This window comes from Electrophorus electricus, chromosome 7 (genome assembly GCF_013358815.1).
Source record: "Electrophorus electricus isolate fEleEle1 chromosome 7, fEleEle1.pri, whole genome shotgun sequence".
Taxonomy (NCBI): Eukaryota; Metazoa; Chordata; class Actinopteri; order Gymnotiformes; family Gymnotidae; genus Electrophorus; species Electrophorus electricus.
Window position 1 is genome coordinate 15,136,941 of NC_049541.1, and position 19,084 is coordinate 15,156,024.

General features: G+C 41.2%; 3 protein-coding genes across 4 annotated transcripts; 2 read left to right on the plus strand and 1 right to left on the minus strand.

The window, feature by feature from the left end:
- Positions 1-555: 555 nt before the first annotated feature.
- phyh (phytanoyl-CoA 2-hydroxylase) lies at positions 556-4,172 on the plus strand. Its single transcript, XM_027032080.2, has 9 exons — positions 556-730; positions 1,047-1,099; positions 1,250-1,360; positions 1,713-1,881; positions 2,048-2,129; positions 2,229-2,410; positions 2,530-2,679; positions 2,861-2,995; positions 3,185-4,172. The coding sequence occupies exons 1-9, from the start codon at positions 662-664 to the stop codon at positions 3,236-3,238; spliced, it is 1,005 nt and encodes a 334-aa protein (XP_026887881.1). The 5' UTR covers positions 556-661; the 3' UTR covers positions 3,239-4,172.
- Positions 4,173-4,317: 145 nt separating this feature from the next.
- Positions 4,318-9,592, plus strand: ucmaa (upper zone of growth plate and cartilage matrix associated a). Of its 2 annotated transcripts, none has more exons than XR_003412203.2 (6): positions 4,318-5,051; positions 6,407-6,522; positions 6,904-6,960; positions 7,047-7,142; positions 8,724-8,966; positions 9,309-9,399. XR_003412203.2 is itself a non-coding variant. In XM_027032083.2 (6 exons), the coding sequence occupies exons 2-6, from the start codon at positions 6,465-6,467 to the stop codon at positions 9,404-9,406; spliced, it is 408 nt and encodes a 135-aa protein (XP_026887884.1). In that variant the 5' UTR covers positions 4,318-5,051; positions 6,407-6,464; the 3' UTR covers positions 9,407-9,592. The 2 variants fall into 2 exon arrangements, 1 of the variants encoding a protein (XP_026887884.1); XM_027032083.2 differs by having other exon boundaries at positions 8,724-8,822; positions 9,309-9,592.
- A 798-nt stretch (positions 9,593-10,390) lies between these two features.
- On the minus strand, positions 10,391-18,721 carry mcm10 (minichromosome maintenance 10 replication initiation factor). The gene is made up of 18 exons (XM_027032086.2): positions 18,632-18,721; positions 18,305-18,532; positions 17,756-18,082; positions 17,301-17,511; positions 16,820-16,985; positions 16,254-16,421; positions 15,744-15,860; positions 15,458-15,651; positions 15,300-15,370; positions 14,897-15,010; positions 14,667-14,784; positions 14,320-14,500; positions 12,274-12,406; positions 12,053-12,192; positions 11,685-11,798; positions 11,123-11,268; positions 10,971-11,013; positions 10,391-10,854 (listed from the first exon to the last, which is right to left on the minus strand). The coding sequence occupies exons 1-18, from the start codon at positions 18,636-18,638 to the stop codon at positions 10,771-10,773; spliced, it is 2,562 nt and encodes an 853-aa protein (XP_026887887.2). The 5' UTR covers positions 18,639-18,721; the 3' UTR covers positions 10,391-10,770.
- Between the last annotated feature and the right edge of the window lie 363 nt (positions 18,722-19,084).

Below are 19,084 nucleotides of genomic sequence, written 5' to 3' on the forward strand. Positions count from 1 at the left end.
TATATATATATATATATATATAGGCAATGTTTTTTAACATCTGATGAATGTACCACATCACAAGAAGTAACAAAATAAATGAAAGCCTAATGTTGTGTTTATTTTCTTAAATGAATTTAATATTTGTATAATGTTAGAAGATATTGCAGTCTGTGTTGAGGCATTGCTAACTGAAGTTAACGCATTTATTGTGGGTTTGCATTTAATGAACTTTCTGTAAAAACAAGGACACATGGTGTAATTCCAACAACAGAAACAAAACCAAACAAACAAACAAAAAAAACATCTGTACACCACCTAGTTATAGATTAGCTAGCTGTAAAAGTCAATAAGAATGTAAAAAGTTTTATGTAAAACTTCATAAGAAATGAAAATATTTTCTTATTCTTATTTGGTTCCGCCAGAACTATTAGAACCTACTCAATTGATAACACTTTAATAATTAAAGGTTCTAAATATATATATATATATATATATATATATATATATATATATATATATATATATATATATATATATAATTTATTTATTTATTTTTTATCAGAATGCGTGCATCTGGGGCAAGTGTCAATAGACTAGCTAGCTGTGTCGCTGGAAAGAAAACGCTGTTCGTAACAAGATCACCACAGTCATTTAAAGGATTTTTTGGTTGTTTTTTATTATGTCTCGACGAGCGGCAGACCGATTGAAAATTGTCCTGAATCATCTGGGCCGGCCCAACAGTGCTGTTGTATCCTTTTACAATTACGCTGAGCAGATTTAAGCAGATTTACTTTAAGCGTTTTGGAGGGAGCGCTGAGGCGCCGCTGCTCAGGATGTTTTTGGTGCGCGCTGCGGAGTAAAATTCGCACGCTAGTCCGAGGCCTTAGGAGGCCTATGACGCTAGAAAAATAGATGTTGCTGTAGATCAGACAGCTAGTATTCTTCCTAGTCTTGTTTAGTGACAGTTTATTAACTGTCGACTCATAAATATAGACCCGTTTTAACTCGCTAGGAAATTATTTTAGTCATCGTACAGTATTCCTTTTTTCTTAATTAATACAAAGGGCACAGCCTTTACCTCCTCACTGAATGCGTCATATCCCATTCAAGCGCTTCGGTAAGTGCACAAGTTTTGGTTTGGGTTTTTTTTGCTCAATGTCGTATTCTGAAATGTTGGTGTTCTCTTGCTAAGTGCACAACTTTGGCTTTTTACCCTCTTATGATGTGACACTTGTATTTCTAAAGATATGTGGCTGTTTGTGTGCAGGTACACCTTAGACACAGATGTCTTGAGCCCAGAACAGAGAATTTCTTATGAAGAAAATGGCTTCATTCTCATTAAAAATCTTGTTTCTGAAGAGGACATAAATAAGTTTAGGCAAGACTTCACTACAAAACACGAGACTCAACACTTTCTTAATAATGGAATATTTGAGATGTAATTTTGCAGGACAGGAGTAATATGTATGTTCTGTGAGTTTCAGTTCATTGAAATTCTGATAATTGGAATTGCACTTTTGCAGGACAGCACCTCCAATAGCCATTTCTTACAAATGTCAGTTGCACAAACCTTTTTTAATTAATATGCTTTCCACACATCTTGACTGAAATTTTAAAATCATTATTTGAGAAATTTCAGAAATTAAGTGAACACAAGGTGGCAGTATATTCTCTAAAATGTTAAAATATTTTAATTTTAATTGTGCACGTATGCGTTCATGTACCTGCAGGGCAGAGTTTGAGCGTATCTGTAGACGAGATGTAAGAATCCCTGGCTTGCTGGTGATGAGAGATGTAGCCATTGCTAAGTCGGAGTTCGTCCACGATGAGAAGGCCGTGTCGAAACTTCAGGACTTCCAGGAGGACCCCGAGCTGTTTCGGTACTGCATGTTGCCCCAGGTAAACAAACACACACACACACACACACAACACACGTGTAAACTGTAAGCTTTAAAGTGCTTTTCTGTAAGCTTGAGTGCAGTGTCTCAGCCAAAATGCTGAGACAGGTCAGCAAATGCCTTACGGACAATGGGGCGAGAACAGTTTCTGATTGTGCATAGAACAGATTCTAAAATATGTGGAGTGTTTCACTGGACCCAACATCATGGCTATGCACACGATGCTCATCAACAAGCCCCCTGATGCAGGTACACACACAAGCACACCCTCATCAAGCTTTTGAAGTCAACCTGACATGTAGTCATGCAGAACCAGCATGAAAGGTGCATGCATGTGCTCTGTCTCAGGGAAGAAGACCTCTCGCCACCCCATGCATCAGGACCTGCACTACTTCCCTTTCCGACCTGCTGACCGCATTGTGTGTGCCTGGACAGCCATGGAGAAGGTGGACCGCCAAAACGGCTGCCTGGTTGTAATGCCGGGTTCGCACAAGGGCACCCTGCACGAGCATGACTACCCGGAGTGGGAGGTGAGAGGGCAGGGAGCCCTTGCCAGGATTGAGGAGAATGGCCAAGGCTTTTTGCCATGCGAACGGCGCTGCCTCCTGAATCAGAACGTGCTTCTTTTTCTGTCCTCCTCTCCACTCAGGGTGGGGTGAACAAGCTGTACCACGGCATTCAGAACTTCGAGCCCAGTCATGCCAGAGTGTACGTGGAGATGGAGAAAGGAGACACCTTGTTTTTTCACCCTTTGCTTATCCATGGCTCAGGGATGAACAAAACCCCAGGTTTCCGGAAGGTAGTTACTGATACAGGACATTTAAATCCTTTCAACAGACAGTCTAGAAAGGAAAGGGATGATCCCATTTTGGTGGTGCACTGTAGCTGAGTGAAAAGCTCTGGGACACGTCACTACAACAAGTGAGAGATTGCAGTCTGTGTAGCCAGTAATCAGTGTATGTTTGTGTGTGTATGTTTAGGCCATCTCCTGTCACTATGCCAGTGCTGACTGCTACTATATTGATGTGGAGGGAACTACCCAGGAAAACATCAGTAAGGAAGTGCAGGAGCTTGCATACAAAAAATATAAAATGGACAACTCCGTTTCCTTTCAGGTAAGATTCTGGCTGCCTCAACCCCTCTTACTATGACCCTGTGTGTGTGCACACATGCGTGTTTGTGGTCATGTGGGTATGTATGTGTGCGTGTGTGTAACATAACCAGCAGTTATACTGTGTTAACATGGATTGCCCATGCATTGCAGATGTAAGCTCACTTTGTGTGTATGTGCTCTACATGTACAGGACACCTGGTTTTTGAGGGCTCGCCTGGTTCAGGGAGAGAGGACATCAATGTGATCCTCCGTTCTCACGTCATGAGCCTGTCACAACAGACACTTAGGCCCACAGGCATGGTGCCTGGTACTCAACAGTGCAGAAATGTTGTCTTTGAGAACATGTATTTTAATAAATTAAAATAATAAACCATAATATTAATTATAATGGGGTAATGGTGTAGCATATCAGCAGATGTAAAATATCCTGCAAGTCTGTTTTTTGCCTGCCACTGATAAATAACTAGATCAGTTTGAATTGACTTAATAGCACATGATTCTAATTTGTGACCAGGATATAGGACTGTATGATATTCAACACAGACCAGACAAAAGACACAGAAGAGCTGTAAACAGCAGGGCAGACTAGCGTGGGAGAACTTTGGAAGATAGAACAGAGAGTAAGGCAAGGCGAGTTCATTTGTATAGCACAATGGTGCTTTACAGAAATACGAATAATTGAATATAAAGCATAAAAGCATCAAAATAATTCTGACATGTATGTAAAAACAATAAATTAGTGACAGAAGTAATTCACTATATTATTATTCTAAAACCCAGAAATGTTTAAAGGGTATGGTCTACTTAAGATTCACCTCTATCTATGCCATATTTAATAAGACCTACCAGACTACCTCACTAACATTGCACACATTGCATCAGAATGTAATCAGGTGGTTTGTGTCAACATGCTTTATCTGCAGTCACTGGCATTGAAAATGGTGAACTGATGTTTGGAAGGGGATGAGGACAAATTAGTTTCCTTTTAAGTCTACAGAAGAGAATGTTTTTCCTGCAGTTGGAATGGAATGAGGTCTAAGCCAGTTTAAACAAAAGTTGATTTTGTCTACACACTGTTGCCTTCACACAAGGCTGTTAATTGTAAAAATGTTAGATATTCTACTATTGTTTTATTTAGATTTTTAATAATTTGAAAGTAATTATTCCATGCTTGTTGTTTTGTCATTATGCTAAAAATAAATTAACTTGGATGTTACCTACCTTTGAATGTAATATTGACATACACTGAAAGCTATTGTGTTTTATGTATCTACCATTTTTGCACCTTAATGGGCCTTTGTATGGTACCAAGTTGAACTAATCCTGAATCATGTTATTTAGATTCCTGATTGTGTTTTAACTAAATAGAGCAAGAATATAGTGTTTTAATAACGAATTTTCCACACATTAATATACATCTTCATGTCTTAGAGCATAATATGATTGATATCTGATACATTTAAGGAACACTTAAGAACTTAAGACTGGTCATTATGCTATTTCAGGGCTTATAATGGTAGTACATAATACACTCTGACAGGTTGCCTCTTTTACATCAGCTCCACACCTACTAAAACACCTCCCAAACTGGGAAATACAGAGAAAGATTGCAGGTGATTGTGTGAATTTGGCAATGCGTTCTATTTGCAACTGTTTATTTTTGCTAGCAGGACATAAACGTAGTGCCCTTTAAGCAGCTCTGAGAGGAGAAGAAGGTGTTCAGTTGTAAGGCAGGACTGTAGATGTCTGACTGGGAGCAGGGAAAACCAGTCCCTGTGCCTAAGCAGTCCAGTGTGTGGAAGAGGATCTCTGAAAAAGCCATCTTTCTCTTGAAGTGATCTTTCACATGCCGCATTGTTGTGCTAAGGCTCACATATCTCTGTGTGTGTGTGTGTGTGTGTGTGTGTGTGTGTGTGAGAGTTTACTGGCATTGGAGATGACTGAGGCTGTGGTAAACACCATTTCCTGGACAATCTACCTCGTGCAGGCTACAAACCAAAGAAACTACCTGATGATATCCATGCAGAAAGACCCCGTTTACACAGCAAGGAAAACAGGCAAGCACATGGACAAACATGCACACCACAGTGCGTTATGTATCAAGTACAGTGTCATGATCTGCAGGGGAACATTTCTAGTGCTTATCATATAGAGCTTCAGATTCAGTCACAGAGCCTAGAGGTCGGTCTGTAAAACTTAAAGCTTAAAATGTCCAACCCATTCCTTCATCTTTATGAGAAATAAATAGGGAGGGCCAACATTTGCTTATTTTGATGCCTGTTGAAAAAAAATCAATAGCCCAGCAATGGCATTTATTTGGTTAATTAACAAACCACTGTGGTATGAATGAACAGTAACAATGAGATCATCTGGGGAATTTGGTTGTTGTTGTTTTTAGTCTTTTACCTTTATTTATATGTGCTGTGTGAATGCCAACTATAGAAACATTGTTAGAAAAATTACTGGAATCTGACATACTTCACATATAAAGACACCTGCATGCCTGCGCACGCGCACACACACACACACACACACACACACACACACACACACACACACACACACACACACACACACACACACACACACAAGCATATAAATACAGTCCTTGGCTCTTGGGCAGGAAAATACTTTCCGTTCCTCAGAGTCTGGGACTGTCACATGCTGCAAAATTGTAAATGCTACTGAGTGGGCCCCACTTATACACACATACAAGTTAGAGTTCTCATGTTAATCTTGAAAATTAGCTGTGGGTTTTATTATATCACGATTGATCTGCACATTTAGGTATGTAAGGAGAGACCCTTTAGGACACATTTTTATGAGAGAGAAAGATATGGTATCATTGACTACATACAAGCTGTATTTCATCATCAGTATGTAAATAGCATCGTGGCCACTCTGTCATTAGTTCAGACTATTGCTCATCACTAATGGATTCTCTGATGTCAGCCACATAAATGGCGGTATGATGTAGGTGAGCCATGCTGATAGATAAATATACTGCATTAAGCGGTTAAATTCAGCATAGCAAATCTCCTAGGAGACCAGTGGCTACATGTGGAATTCATCTCAGACAGATCTTGCGCGCACACACACGCACACAGCTGATCTACTGTGAAAACCCTAACCTAATGATGAGTCATCTAATTAAACCATACTGAAAGCTTTTAAATTAATACTGGACTATGAGAGCACAGGGTTTGTGTGCACACACTCACACATCCACACCGTGTCCTACTGCCGGGGATGTATTGGTGGAGCTTCATCTCTCTAATGCTTTGACACTCTTTCTCTCAGTACCTCACTTGCTCCTCCTGTGTTCTCCTGGGTGAAATTCCAGCTCGCCCCTTCAATCTCTCCTCCTCTTCCTCCTCCTCCTCTTGCTCACACCTCTTGCCCCCTGCACCAGGTCCCAGGACTGTGGATACAGTTCCTGCAGAATGCTCTTTGCACATACTGCCTGAACCATGGCCTGGGTGCATATAGTTCTCCTGACCCTGCTGCCCACCATGGTGATCCTGAATGGTGAGTCCCTCATTTGTGATTGTGCGCATCTGTGCATGAGTGTGCATGCATGCAGAGAGAAAGAATGAAGTGGCTTCTAGCACTAGGATTGTAGTACTAATTTTTTGTTTGCTAGATTGTCTCCTAGATTGTATAAATTACTTTGTTTCCTATATTGTATAAGCTAATTTATTATATTTAGGTACAGTGCCAGTTTTTTATTTGATTGTGCAGATTTTCAACTTTTGAAAATAATTATTTGTAATATTTTTAAATATATATTATTTTTAGCGTATCAAACTCTAATAAGGGAGGTTTTTTTCCCCAAAAGACATAATAATCTGTGAATTCTGATGCCAGTATGTCCAGTTAGATGTTGACTCACAGAATTCTCTGTCTCAGTGCTGTCTGAAGTAGAAAGTGCAGCAGTCAAGGATGGAAAAGTCAGTAAACCCCAAGGTTAGTTGACACACACACAAACACATGCACCCAATCTCAAAGCTTACCTGTAAATGGTTTTGTATTTACTTTTCTTCATCCTGTAGAATCACCTGCACAGGTTTTCAGGACAGCATCGGACGCTTCTAACTTCTTCAAACGTCGTGGCCGAAGATCCTACAAATCGGCAAATGAATATAATGGTGAGCTTCATTGGTCCTCAACCTTTCCCAGCGTTAGCGCAATGTTCCTGTCCATTAATCTAAAAACTCAAGGCTGATTTTTTAACACTTGCACTTTTATGCCTTAAGCATTTGACACAGCAGTTAGTGGCTTTCAATAGGCTAACAGTGAAGCTCTGGAATTGCACTAACCAGAATAATTCTGCTTTTATTTGTTGTGTGAAAAATAAATAAATAAACATTAACCTCACTGCAGGACACTGCGTTGTTTAATAGATCATAAACCTGTAAGGGTTCGTTCTCACAGATCAGATGTCGCTAAATACGCTGGATCCAATTTGGTCAGCCAACTAAATATATGTATGAGGCAAAGTTGCAGAAGCTTGTTTTCTTAAGCGAGGGAGTGTTTTAGACATCTCCGCTGTCAGTCAGTAAAACTATAGGGCCATTGCATCTGTATTGCTGTGCGCGCAGGTGGTTTGAGGTTGCATTCAGAAGCCTTGTGAGTGCTGATTATGGTAAGTATAGATAAAATAAGTGAACGCACAAAAACAGCAGCAGGCTTGGTAAAGATAGCCACGCTGAGATGCTTATTTAGTAACAAGGAGGCCGAGCGCCATCTCTTTACCCTACCAGCACGGTGGCTGAGGTGTGGAAATGTTATGGGATGCGTCTGCAGGATGGGAGCAAGAAAGCAGCTGGAGCCGAGAGAGTCGCGTGCAGAGCCAGGAATGCGCTTATCCCCCGTCCGTTTGCACAGAAAGAGAGTGGCGAGTAAAAGGGAGCGACAGATGATGCAGTAGGCAACTGTACGGTTATTCCGGAAGAGCACAACACTCTATACGATGAAAGTAAAACTGAAGATAGTGGAGTCAGTAGTTAATACAAATACATTTACTTTAGAATAATATTTATTACTTTAATACATTTTATATGTACTATACGTCCACGTTTTTTATAAGCATCATGCGTAGTGGGCTCAGTACTGATTTGGAAGGCACTCAAATCATGGGAGTTTAGAAATACGTTCGTGTTACTCTTGGCAATCCCACTGAAATCGGCTTTCTTTATGCTGGCATTAGTTGAGTCTGTCTGTGAGCTTTGGAAGACTCCCAAAGGAAATGACAGTGTTATGGTGCAGAGCCAGAGGGGGTATATTTACTGGAGGATACATGAAACCATTTCTGTATTGTAGAATTATAGATCTGAAGTTGCATTGGCCTTAGCTATACACCTCCTATACATACTGCTCTCCTTCTGGCCTACACACAGGAAAACACTTACCCCAAATATGTGCAAACTATCAGTCACGCTCAGCATGCTATCTACATCCAGCTTTTACGTGACAGAAACTGGTCAGACACCCACTGAATCTAAAATAAGCATTTAATAGGCAAAAATGAAATGAATGAACCACAGCAGTCTTTCTCTGGTGTATTCGATGCTTTACCTGGGTATTAGGCTAGATTTCGCTTAGATTATGGGTGTTAAAGTTGAATTAACCCTAAGCACTATAGTAAAGACACCCAGAGCCTGGCTCAGGTAAAGGCAGCCTCTATGCATTTCCAAAGAGTGAACGGACTCTGTGCTGTTTGCATGCAGCGGAGCAGAGAGTACAATTGGCCGCCACTGAGCGCCGGAGGGAGTACTACGAGGAGCAGGCAAAGGAGTACGAGACCCATCGGGAGGAGGAGCGAGATGGTGAGATCCTTTTGACTTAAACAGCTGAAGTGCTCCACAGTCCCCTTACATCTGCCATCTGCAAGAGGAATCAATGGCCGAGGACTCAAATGACATGCTACAGCCGACCGATCAAGGCGCCCCGGCATACTGAAGTTCAATTCAGTAAGCTTTATTGGCATGACCATATGCAATAATAGTACTGCCAAAGCAGTATTACAATAAACAACGTAAATGAACCTTTGCAATTGAGGAAATTAAGAATTCTGTTGTAATAAAGAACTTGAAAAGAACTGTAATTGATATGAATAACTGGAAGAAGTGAAAAGAAAGGAAAATAAATACTTGCTACGTCCCAGCGAGTTACCGACAATGACATCAGCCTGAATAGGAGGCCTCAGCATGTTTGTTTTGATATATTATCAACCCATGCAGCTTGTATAGCTTGAAAGGAGTTTCTTCTCCGTTCATGTCTTCGCTGCACTTTCCGTCTCGTCCCGTTTCCAGAGCAGCATGAGCGGCGTCGGCAGATGATGGCACAATGGTGGCAGTATCACTACGACGGGTACTACCCACGGTACCCTTGGCACCAGGCCTACGTCTGAGCAAGCATACCACGTCTCCAGCTTTTAAACACGTGCCAACATGTGGATTGAGTTAAATGCTTTTACTCCCCCACCCACCCTAAACAATATTTAATTTGCACCTTCTATATCTTGTACGTACAATGTCAGTATATGATACTCATTGATACTGCTTGTCTTCCCTATTAAACATGTAAATTCAATTTAGATTTGTTATTTTTCTTTTCAACTTTTATTGACTGTAAACATTCCTTGATCCTTTTGTCACTTTGTACTTTGATAACAAAAAAAACATTACTGGTTTTAAAGATATAGCAAAGTACTGTTATTGGAAATGTTTCAGAATCAATGGCTTAAAAGCACTGGGATCAGTTACCCGTCTGGAATCTCAGAATTAACTTAAATCCTCGAAAACAATCAAGTCCTGACTTGTAAAGAAATGACCCTGCTTTTTCAGCGCTAGTGCCAGGTAGATAGCCGCTCCACTTCACCAGGAGAAAACCAACCAAAAGTCCATGATGCACATAAGAAATTAAGAATGATCCAATTGACACCTGTACTGACCAACTCAAAACTCCAAATAATGGATGAGTGAACAGTTGGACCAGATGGCAAAATTGGAGGATTTAAGTGAAATGCGCATGGGTGTATCGTATATAAAGCCGTACTAGCAGCCCTCTGCAGAAGTCATCTAACGGGCAGAAGGGCTGTTTTTTTGGCTGCAGAATATGAACATTCCTGCACCAAAAGCCTAGACGGTAAGAGAGCGGGTTGCCCTACTAAGATTTACTAACTTTGCAGAACTTAACTGTCTCCACCTAGCATTCTGTTAGTGATCTGAATGACAAGAAAAATTAATTGCTTTAGATCCCTTAATCCAAGAGAAACAAATGCAATACAAGTACAAACATAAGGGGGCATTTTGGCTGCTGGTGTCACCTTCTCACATCTAATTTACTTGGTGTGAGAATAAGAGTCTTGGATGAGCAATGACCAAAAGGTATGTAAACTCACATGCTAGTTTAATTTAGGCACAGCCACACATGATACAGAAGTTCATAACAAATAGGAAAACTTGCAGTAACAATATAAAAAAAAACAAAAAAAAAAAAACATTGGACATAAAAAGAGAGATAAAACAGATAAAAATAGTTGGTGCTGGAGGTTAGAATGGAAGTTGCAAATCACTTGCAAAACCCTCTAATCTCTGGCATTGTGTGCATATCTGAAAATCTCTAAATTAACAGCAGTAATGGCTCTGCCAAAGTCTGACTTGAGGAAAATCAAGAGAGGTTTGCTTGGTTTTGCAGATAAGAAAGCCCCCTGCACGACATGTGAGCAGAGGGGCACGGAGGGGCTGCGCTGGGTGGCAGAGAAAATGCTAACTATTTCAGACTGTTGAGGAATTTGGGCTGCTCTTCCCCACGTGGCAGCAGCAGCTCGGCTCCGATCTTCGGCCCATTCTTCTCCTGGTGATATTGGAGGCAGAGAATGAAGGAAAAGCATCCAAACTGAACTGAAGTCAAAGCACAAATTAAAAGGCAAAGTTCCGAAATGCCAAAAGTGGCCAAAATTTTAAATGTACCTTTAACATGCTGTCTCTCTCCCACTTGTACAGACCACAGTTGCTGAAACAGAGAATGCATTGGTCAAGACAAACATTGGTCAAGCCCCCCTCCCCCGACTTAACCAAAAACACCCCCCGCCCCCAACAAGCAAACCCACAATGGAGCTCACCTGCAGGCTGTAGAAGGGAAGCGGCCTAGGCTGATCTTCCTCTGGCCACAGGAGCACCTGAAGAAGCGTTTGACGGCATCATGCCAGTGGTAGTCGTGTTTCTCCTGCACGCAGCGCTCAGCTGGTTTGAAGTGTGTGTATTTGCACTACGGAAGAGAGATGGCTGTTAAATCTCCTTGTTTGTTAACCACTACTGTCGGGACAGCTGGGAGCTACTCCATGCAGAGCGCCTGAGTACTAAGTGTTATAGCCCCCCCCCCCCAACTTTATATCCTAAGTGGGCGGGAGAACTAGGGTGACTGCATAGATTTGTGGGCTTTAATTTCTGCTTTGACTTTGTATACATGGATCTGTCATTCCAAAATAAAGTAGTAGTCATAGCAGTCTAATGAGGCAGGACCCACGAGTCACATACTGAATCTTTAAACAGCCTTCTCAGGGGCTGTTTCCTGCCCCTCTCCTCCCCATGGCAAAGTACCACATACACACCATGTTACATAAAGAGAAGTAACACACACTGATGCTGTGCATCCATTGTGGGACATGTGCTGGGATCACGTACGGTTCTACAGGTGACTGCTCGACACTTCATCTCCCGGATGCTCTTCATCTTCTCTTCCAACTTCTCTTTCTGCACCAGTGGCTCAAAATAGTCCTGCATGGCCTTCTCTTCCATCTTAAAGATGCATGAAGGTTGGGTCAAAAACAAACAAACAAACAAAAAAACGGCCACAACCAAGACACAAGCGCCTATCTTACAGCTACAGTGCGATATTTTACATACACAAATTCACCAAAATTACATTTTGGGTACCTGTATTCATAGTGTCATCTTTATTTTATTTACTTAAAAATGCTTTTATAACATGTATTTACTATATTTCTCAAGTGCATGTTATATTCTGCACTTGCACACATGCACAAACCCACCTCCCCCATAATCCAGGAATTTGTAGACTTTGCATTAAGAATGTGCTGAAACTCCTCTGACTGGATATAGTCCAGCTGTTCCCGCCTCCTTTTCTGAGCTGGCTCCATCTCCTCCTCTTTCTCCACAGCCGTCTTCTCACCTGCAGTGAGGCCGAGCGTAAGCATCGGGGTTGGGTTGTACCCGTGACAGTGCACTCAAGACGGCATGCTGGCCCACAGACCTGCCGGTGGGCTCAGGCTACGCTCCACTCTGGTAGTGATCTCACTGCTGCTGGGGCGCTTGCGTTTCACGGCATTGGGGTCATCTTTAACAATGTCCACGCCTTTAGCCTGGAGCTTTCTCACTGCAGCCAGCTGGGGGAGAAGACGGAGGGAAAGAGTCAGCACTATGGGCTCACAAACTGAACCAAACCTTCTGACAAACCGCCATGTTCAGTAACCAGCAGCTTATGAAAATTTCAGTGACTCTCAGTCATCTGAACTGATCAATTAATGTGGCTGCTGGTATCAATACCAAATCTTAGTGCCACATCTTTACAATCTCAATGATATTCAAGTGTTTTAAATAAAACAATGAACTGATACAATACTATAACGACAATCTAATTTGTAACCAAACATGCATCTCAGAGAGTGAAATGAATAATTCACTCACAGGAATTAATACGTGGGTTTTGTTTTTTTTTGTAATTTAGTAGAAACTAGTTAACTAGGCACATTCTATGGATGGGCATTCAGAATAATTGCTGGTTATGAAGTGAAATGTAGTTAACCAAAAAGAAAAAAAAACAAAAACAACACAACACTGGATGATGATAAGGACTCAGTCTTGTTCATGTGTGCCACGATGTGTCAACTTGTTAGTTTTGCAGAAGCTGTACTACATTCTATTGGGTCTCTAAGCAGTGCCTTTGTATTCCCTATATACTAATCACGTGATGTGGGTCAAGGGAACTGCAAATGACAAAATCCCTTCATTCAGAATGCTCTGCAACACCACATAGAAGACATTGTGCATGTTTTTTCATTTCTCTTGACAGCCGGTCAATTAGACAGTTACGTTGTTTCTAATGTGACTAAAGAGACTCTATAATTTCACATGAAATGAGTATCTGGTTGATGTTGGCTGAACAGCTTGCTAAAGCCAAGATTAACCTCAGGATGCATTAGGTAATTAAGTAAAAATTATGCAAAATTTGCTTTTCAGCTGATTTGGCACCTTTTCCAATGATATGGACGAGGTTACTTCCATATCACCGAGTTTCCAGTACAAATTTATGAAATATTAAAAGCACACACATGGAATTCTGACACTGTCATTTATTTACTGCTCTCTGACAATCAGCCAGTAGGCAGACTTAACTCACCAAAAGATCTTGACACCATGACTGATGGATAAACTTTCGTTTCAACTTCATGTGTAATGTTAAACTGCTATTCACTACTGTCTGCACAGTTTTAAAGTTCCCATTCCTGTTTCTGTAGCAAAGTAGGTGTGTGTGTATGCACACACATACACATATATGATTAAACCAAAAAAAGCAGCATTTCACTAAATTGTTGATGTGTACATTTTCTTCTTTGCCTTTCTTTGATGAAACGTAAATTCCCAAATAGTGATTTAAGTATTTAAATACTGGCACCTCAAACAGTTACTTGAGTTCTTGAGAACCTGTGCACAGCCTTAGTACAGAACATCAATGAGTGCCCAGGCACACTAATGTAACTGGCATTAGAGGAGTGATAGTACCAGCTTTAGCTCTAGATAAAGTCTAGCATTACTGTTGGTATGGAGGGCTAAAAATTCTCAGCTGACTATAAAGAGACTTTATGAGCAGGGATAGTGGTAATGATAATTTGCTCCTTTACACACACACACACACACACACACACACACACACACACACACACACACACACACACACACACACACACACACACACACACACACACACACACACACACACACACACACACACACACACACACACACACACACACACACACGTAAATGTATGCTCTAAATATATTACTCTGGCAAAATGCGATCTTAAAAAAAGGGAATATTTGAAAAAAGTTCTACGAGTGATATTTGTTGTGATGGTGTGAGTCTTTCGAATCATGCTTTCTCTAATATTGACCTCTAAGCCAAAAATTTGTATCTTTACTCATAACAGCCAATTACCTTGCTCATAGTCAACTGAATGCCAGACTACTGCAAGCCACTACCCATATACCTCCACTAAGGTTTAGAAGAAGCTACAGACCTTTGTGGCTGCTGGGCTTTTTGGGGGAGGAAGCAGGGACATATCCAGAATAATATCCTCTCCGTCCATGAAACCTCGCCCTAGGGTGGGTACAGGAGACGCTGCTTTCGGTGAGAGCAGAGCACCTCTGTTTATAGACGGTCTTGCTGGAACAACAGTTGCACCAGTGTTCTGCAGCATCCTGAGAAACACACACACACACACACACACACACACACACACACACACACTCCTCCTTCAATATATGACAAATGCACACAAAGTGCATACGTTTCTCACAAAAAAAAAATTAATTGTAGGGATGAAGAACTGCGTGCACCTGCTCATTCAGCCACACCCCCACACACCTCTTTTGGATCTCTTCTCCCCTCTTCCGTCTAGCCTGCAGCCTTTGCTGATGCAGCACTTTCTGCTGTTTGAGGAGGTCTGAGGCAGAGATGGACTGAACTGGTGGCCCACATGGTCCTGCATCCCACACCCAGCAGGACGGGAGAGCCATGAGCACAAACATGTACTGTACTGCTCTATTTAAGGCTGTGTGAAGCATTTACTTGAGATTATTTATCAAACATATTACCATTTGCCCTAGTTTGTCCCAAGTGTCTCTTTATATTAAGCGCTCCTGGAGTAGGAACGGACATTAGACTTCTGAAGTCATCTGAACACCCAGATACCTCATCTGAAACAAGAGCTAAAAGATATTTTAAAAATAAATAAATAAAAAATTAATCATTCAAAGAAAAAATACTCTCTCTCACACCACACAGACATCTATGTTTATACAGGCAGCTAAACAAAATTCCTTCCCCAGGTGTCTGATGGTTATCTGATCTTTTCCTTGAAGTGAACACTTCACAAAGGCAAATGGAACCTTCTTTGTACTGATTTAGTATTTAGCAACTGAAAGACACATTATAAATACATATCTAATCACATATCTGATTAGTTAAAAAATATTGGCATAACAGTGAGACTCTTACCAAGCTTCTTGGAAGGGATGGAAGCCAAAACTGCCTGAATTGAAGGTTGTTTCTTTGGCTGTGGTGCAGTCCTGCAGACGAATGATGTTACAAAATGTCAGTAAACTAATGGCTCTCAAAATGCACTTATGAGTTTCCTTGTGGAGGGGGTTACTCACACTGATGGTGCACAGGCAAGTGAGGACACGCCCCCATAGTGAAAGTCACTCTGACACAGACGCTCCCTCAGACCTCCCTGCCCCTTTCTTTTCCCAGGGGCAGTGCCTGTAAAACTGGACTGAAGCTCTGCTCTCTTTGAGCTCATCTTTTTATACTGAGCCTTTACATGGTATTGGCAGTACTGGCATTCATTCTAGTGGGAGGAAAATAAAAAGAACAAATCAGTGAATTCAAAGACCGACGGCCACAGAAATTAAAGCTTGGCGATAGGACATTTGGACCCACCAGGTTGACCAATTGGGTGCAGGTATCTCCATTCTTCTTTTTGCCCTTGCAAGTACCAAAGTCCATGGCCTCTCCCAACATAAGAACCTTCTGTGGATGGTCCACAGTGAGGCAAAGCTGTAAAGAGGCAGCAGGTTCCATCACGTTTGGGTACATTCAGAACAAAGTGGCAAAAAAGATGCTCTGGTGCACATGCTTCCATAAATTTGACAAGCAAACTTGAAAGACATTTTAGACTTTGAGTGGGGGTGGGAATGACTGACTTTTCCAGTAACAGAATGACTACTAGAGTTGATATCAGGCCTGCCTCTAAGTACTAAACCTGTAGAAGTGACCAAAATCTCAACACTTGTTCAGTACTTCATCTGCTATTCAAAAACACATTCTTCACTTCATCAAAATGTATAAAAAAATAATCATACATGTAATTCCTTTAATTCTATTATATACTCAAATAAACGAAAGGGATGGAACTCTGGACACTCAGGTTCCTTATTCCCACTGACTGACCTCATTAGAGCCATCTTTGTTCTTCATTGGGTTAGGGTTGAGTATGCCAATCACTGTCCCAGTGTCTGTCTTCCACAGGTCTGTATGAACATTCCCAAAGAGGAAAAGCGATACATTCACCTCCAGGTTATGAAGATCATTCAGTTTCCAGATACTAAAGGTTTTTCCCTATGAAAGAAATTGTCAGAGGTTAAATACATAAATAGATCATTCATCTGCTTCTGACAGATGAATTTCATGTGTTTCCTACCGACTTTGAATTCTTCTCTTGAGAACAGATTGTTCTGCTTTAATTTAGTAAATATTCAAGTAATCGATAAGTAAGGAAATTAAGAATTTAAAATTTTAATCCACTGTTGGCTGGCTGACTAAAGTTCTTATAAGCAATTGTGTACATGTACAGATTACTTACGTACCTAATCATTTTTCAAAAACTGTATACCAGTATGCCTATTTACAAAAATAAACTGCACCAGTCCTATGAAATGAAATCAAATGCCAATAATATGCAGCTCACACCATTATAGCTACTGAGAGGTAGTACCTATGAAGGTAGTATTGCTTACATTATTCTTGCTCTGTGTAGTCACTTTCTTTATCACCACAGCAAAGGTAACCCAGTCACTCTCTTCTAGATTTTCCCTGACCAGTCGTTCAGGCAGATGTGAGAGCCGGATCAATCTGCGGTTAGCCATTTTGTGTTCAATTTCCACAGAGGACAAGCGAGGTCTCCTACAGACAAAGACGAGATGCAGACACTGACCATCAGTACAGTTAATGCTTCAATTGCAGTACATGCAGTGACTGCTGAAATAACATTGTTTGATGCAGTAGTGACTTACACTTAGCAGTTGTTTCTTCAAGGAATAATAATATTGTTAGATGTCAAGACAACTGAAAAATTTTGGTCCGACTTGTTTTGGTGCATTGAAAAACTAAGACTACTACTTTCAAAATCAACAAAAGGAACAACTTAAAAGGAAAACTACAAGGATAAACAGGGGCATGTAGTCTCTGTTGCTCAATCACCAAAGACTAAATACGCACCTAAGCCTGAGACCTGAGAATTTCTCCTTGGTAATGTCCTGACTGACAGATGGCAGGGATGTGTTCTGTCTGGCAATGGGATGAGATACACCAGCACTTTTGCTGGGTGTAGGTGACTTCACTGTACTGTTGAATTTACTGCTGCTTCTCATTGGCTGTGATAGCCTATCGCTCACACTATGTCCCAGTGCATTGTGGTTTTCAGAGGAGGCTGTTAAAAAGAGAAGGTTATATAAGTTATTGAACTTACATTACTAATTATTCACTATTCCAGGGTGCAACCACTGGCTGTTTTAACAACTATTCAGCAGACTGTACCATTAAAAATGTCAAAAGCCATCCTATTCAGCAATTTCTTCACGCATGCATGCGTGCGTGCGTGCGCGCGCGCGCGCACACACACACACACACACACACACACACACACACACACACACACACACGATACTGAGTACCTGCTTTGTCATAGTGTGCAGTCCTGTCTTGGTAATGCAGTGCCCTGGTGAGCTCCACTGCTTTAGGGGAAACTGTAGCTACTTTTTGCAGTGTTGGGGATGACTTGCTGTTATGATGTGCTTTTAGGGCAGGTCTGCTGCATTGCTGTGGGGAAGTCAGGGGCTTGGTGGAACATCGAGTGGCTGGTGATGTCTTGGTGCTCGGTTGCCTGCGTGAGAAGGGATCATCTTCTGTGTGTCTGGCCTGGGAGGTGTTCTCACCTGTCTGAGAAGCCAACAGCTGCTGCTGGAGCTTTTGCATCTTCTCCCGCATGCTCCTTAATTCCGCTGAAGTTCAAATCATCAGTGTCAAAGTAATACATGTATGCCAATACACAACAAGAAATAAACAAGTACAGCAAAATAGGTATGGAAGACTTGTGTAGCTAGAAGCAAAAAACAATGAAAAAATTAAGAGGAGTTTCATCAATGTATTTCTATTGATTTAATATGCCACAGTAAGTATCTAATCATGTAGAGTGGAGTAAACTATGTTGCATGGTCTCTCACCCTCCAGGTGTTCTTTGGATCCATTATGCTCATTTTCCCTTTCTGTACTTAAATTAGCCAATGACACGTCCTCTTCCTCGGGCTCAACATAAACTTCGTCGCAATCATCATCGAAGAGACCATCCAAATCATCCTCATCATCTCCAGCCCCAGCAGCGGAGGTCTCCGGTTCCTGACCCTGATTCTCTTCGAATAAAGAGAGCAGCATGTCCAGGTTTTCATCTTCAGCTGATGAGCACAAGGAAAATATGATTACAGACGAGTTTACATATACAGCTTGGCTAGCTGTTAGCTAAATCTATTTGACCTTGAACAAGTTTAACTCACCCGTCATTTTAACCTAGCGAAGTCCTTAGCTAGCGAGTACTTTCTGCTGATTTGAATGACACTCCAATGCGGTCGACTTAGGTTATCAATTAGACGAAGCGTTCAGCTATAAAGTGTTTATAGTTTTAATAAAGACTGTATATTCCTGGTTAGGTGGCTAACTATATCATTTTATCTTGAGACTAAGGTAGCTAGCTAGCTAACTTTAACTAGAGAGCTAACCTAGCTATCTAGTTATACTGTAAAACACAGTAAGGCTTACCGACAGAACCCCTATCACTAATTTTCTAGTAGTGACAGAGGAATACTGACAGACTGCACTAACCCTACTAACGCTACCTTACTAATTATGAAATGTGGACAGCTAGCTAACTAACTAAAGCAGTCATACAAATACTAGTGGATGTTTTCTGAATGCTTCGCCTGACGCGCTGTGGCGCGAAAATGTTAAAA

Excerpts from the sequence above, each read along its gene's own strand:
- ucmaa (XM_027032083.2), top strand. The coding sequence starts at position 6,465 with ATGGCCTGGGTGCATATAGTTCTCCTGACCCTGCTGCCCACCATGGTG. Across the intron at positions 6,961-7,046 it reads AAAAGTCAGTAAACCCCAAG|AATCACCTGCACAGGTTTTC; the intron begins GTTAGTTGACAC and ends TTCATCCTGTAG. Across the intron at positions 7,143-8,723 it reads ATCGGCAAATGAATATAATG|CGGAGCAGAGAGTACAATTG; the intron begins GTGAGCTTCATT and ends GTTTGCATGCAG.
- phyh (XM_027032080.2), top strand. The coding sequence starts at position 662 with ATGTCTCGACGAGCGGCAGACCGATTGAAAATTGTCCTGAATCATCTG. Across the intron at positions 731-1,046 it reads GCCGGCCCAACAGTGCTGTT|GGCACAGCCTTTACCTCCTC; the intron begins GTATCCTTTTAC and ends ATTAATACAAAG. Across the intron at positions 2,411-2,529 it reads ATGACTACCCGGAGTGGGAG|GGTGGGGTGAACAAGCTGTA; the intron begins GTGAGAGGGCAG and ends CTCTCCACTCAG.
- mcm10 (XM_027032086.2), bottom strand. Across the intron at positions 18,083-18,304 it reads ATCCAAAGAACACCTGGAGG|CGGAATTAAGGAGCATGCGG; the intron begins GTGAGAGACCAT and ends TTTGAACTTCAG. Across the intron at positions 15,371-15,457 it reads CTTGCCTGTGCACCATCAGT|GACTGCACCACAGCCAAAGA; the intron begins GTGAGTAACCCC and ends ATTCGTCTGCAG.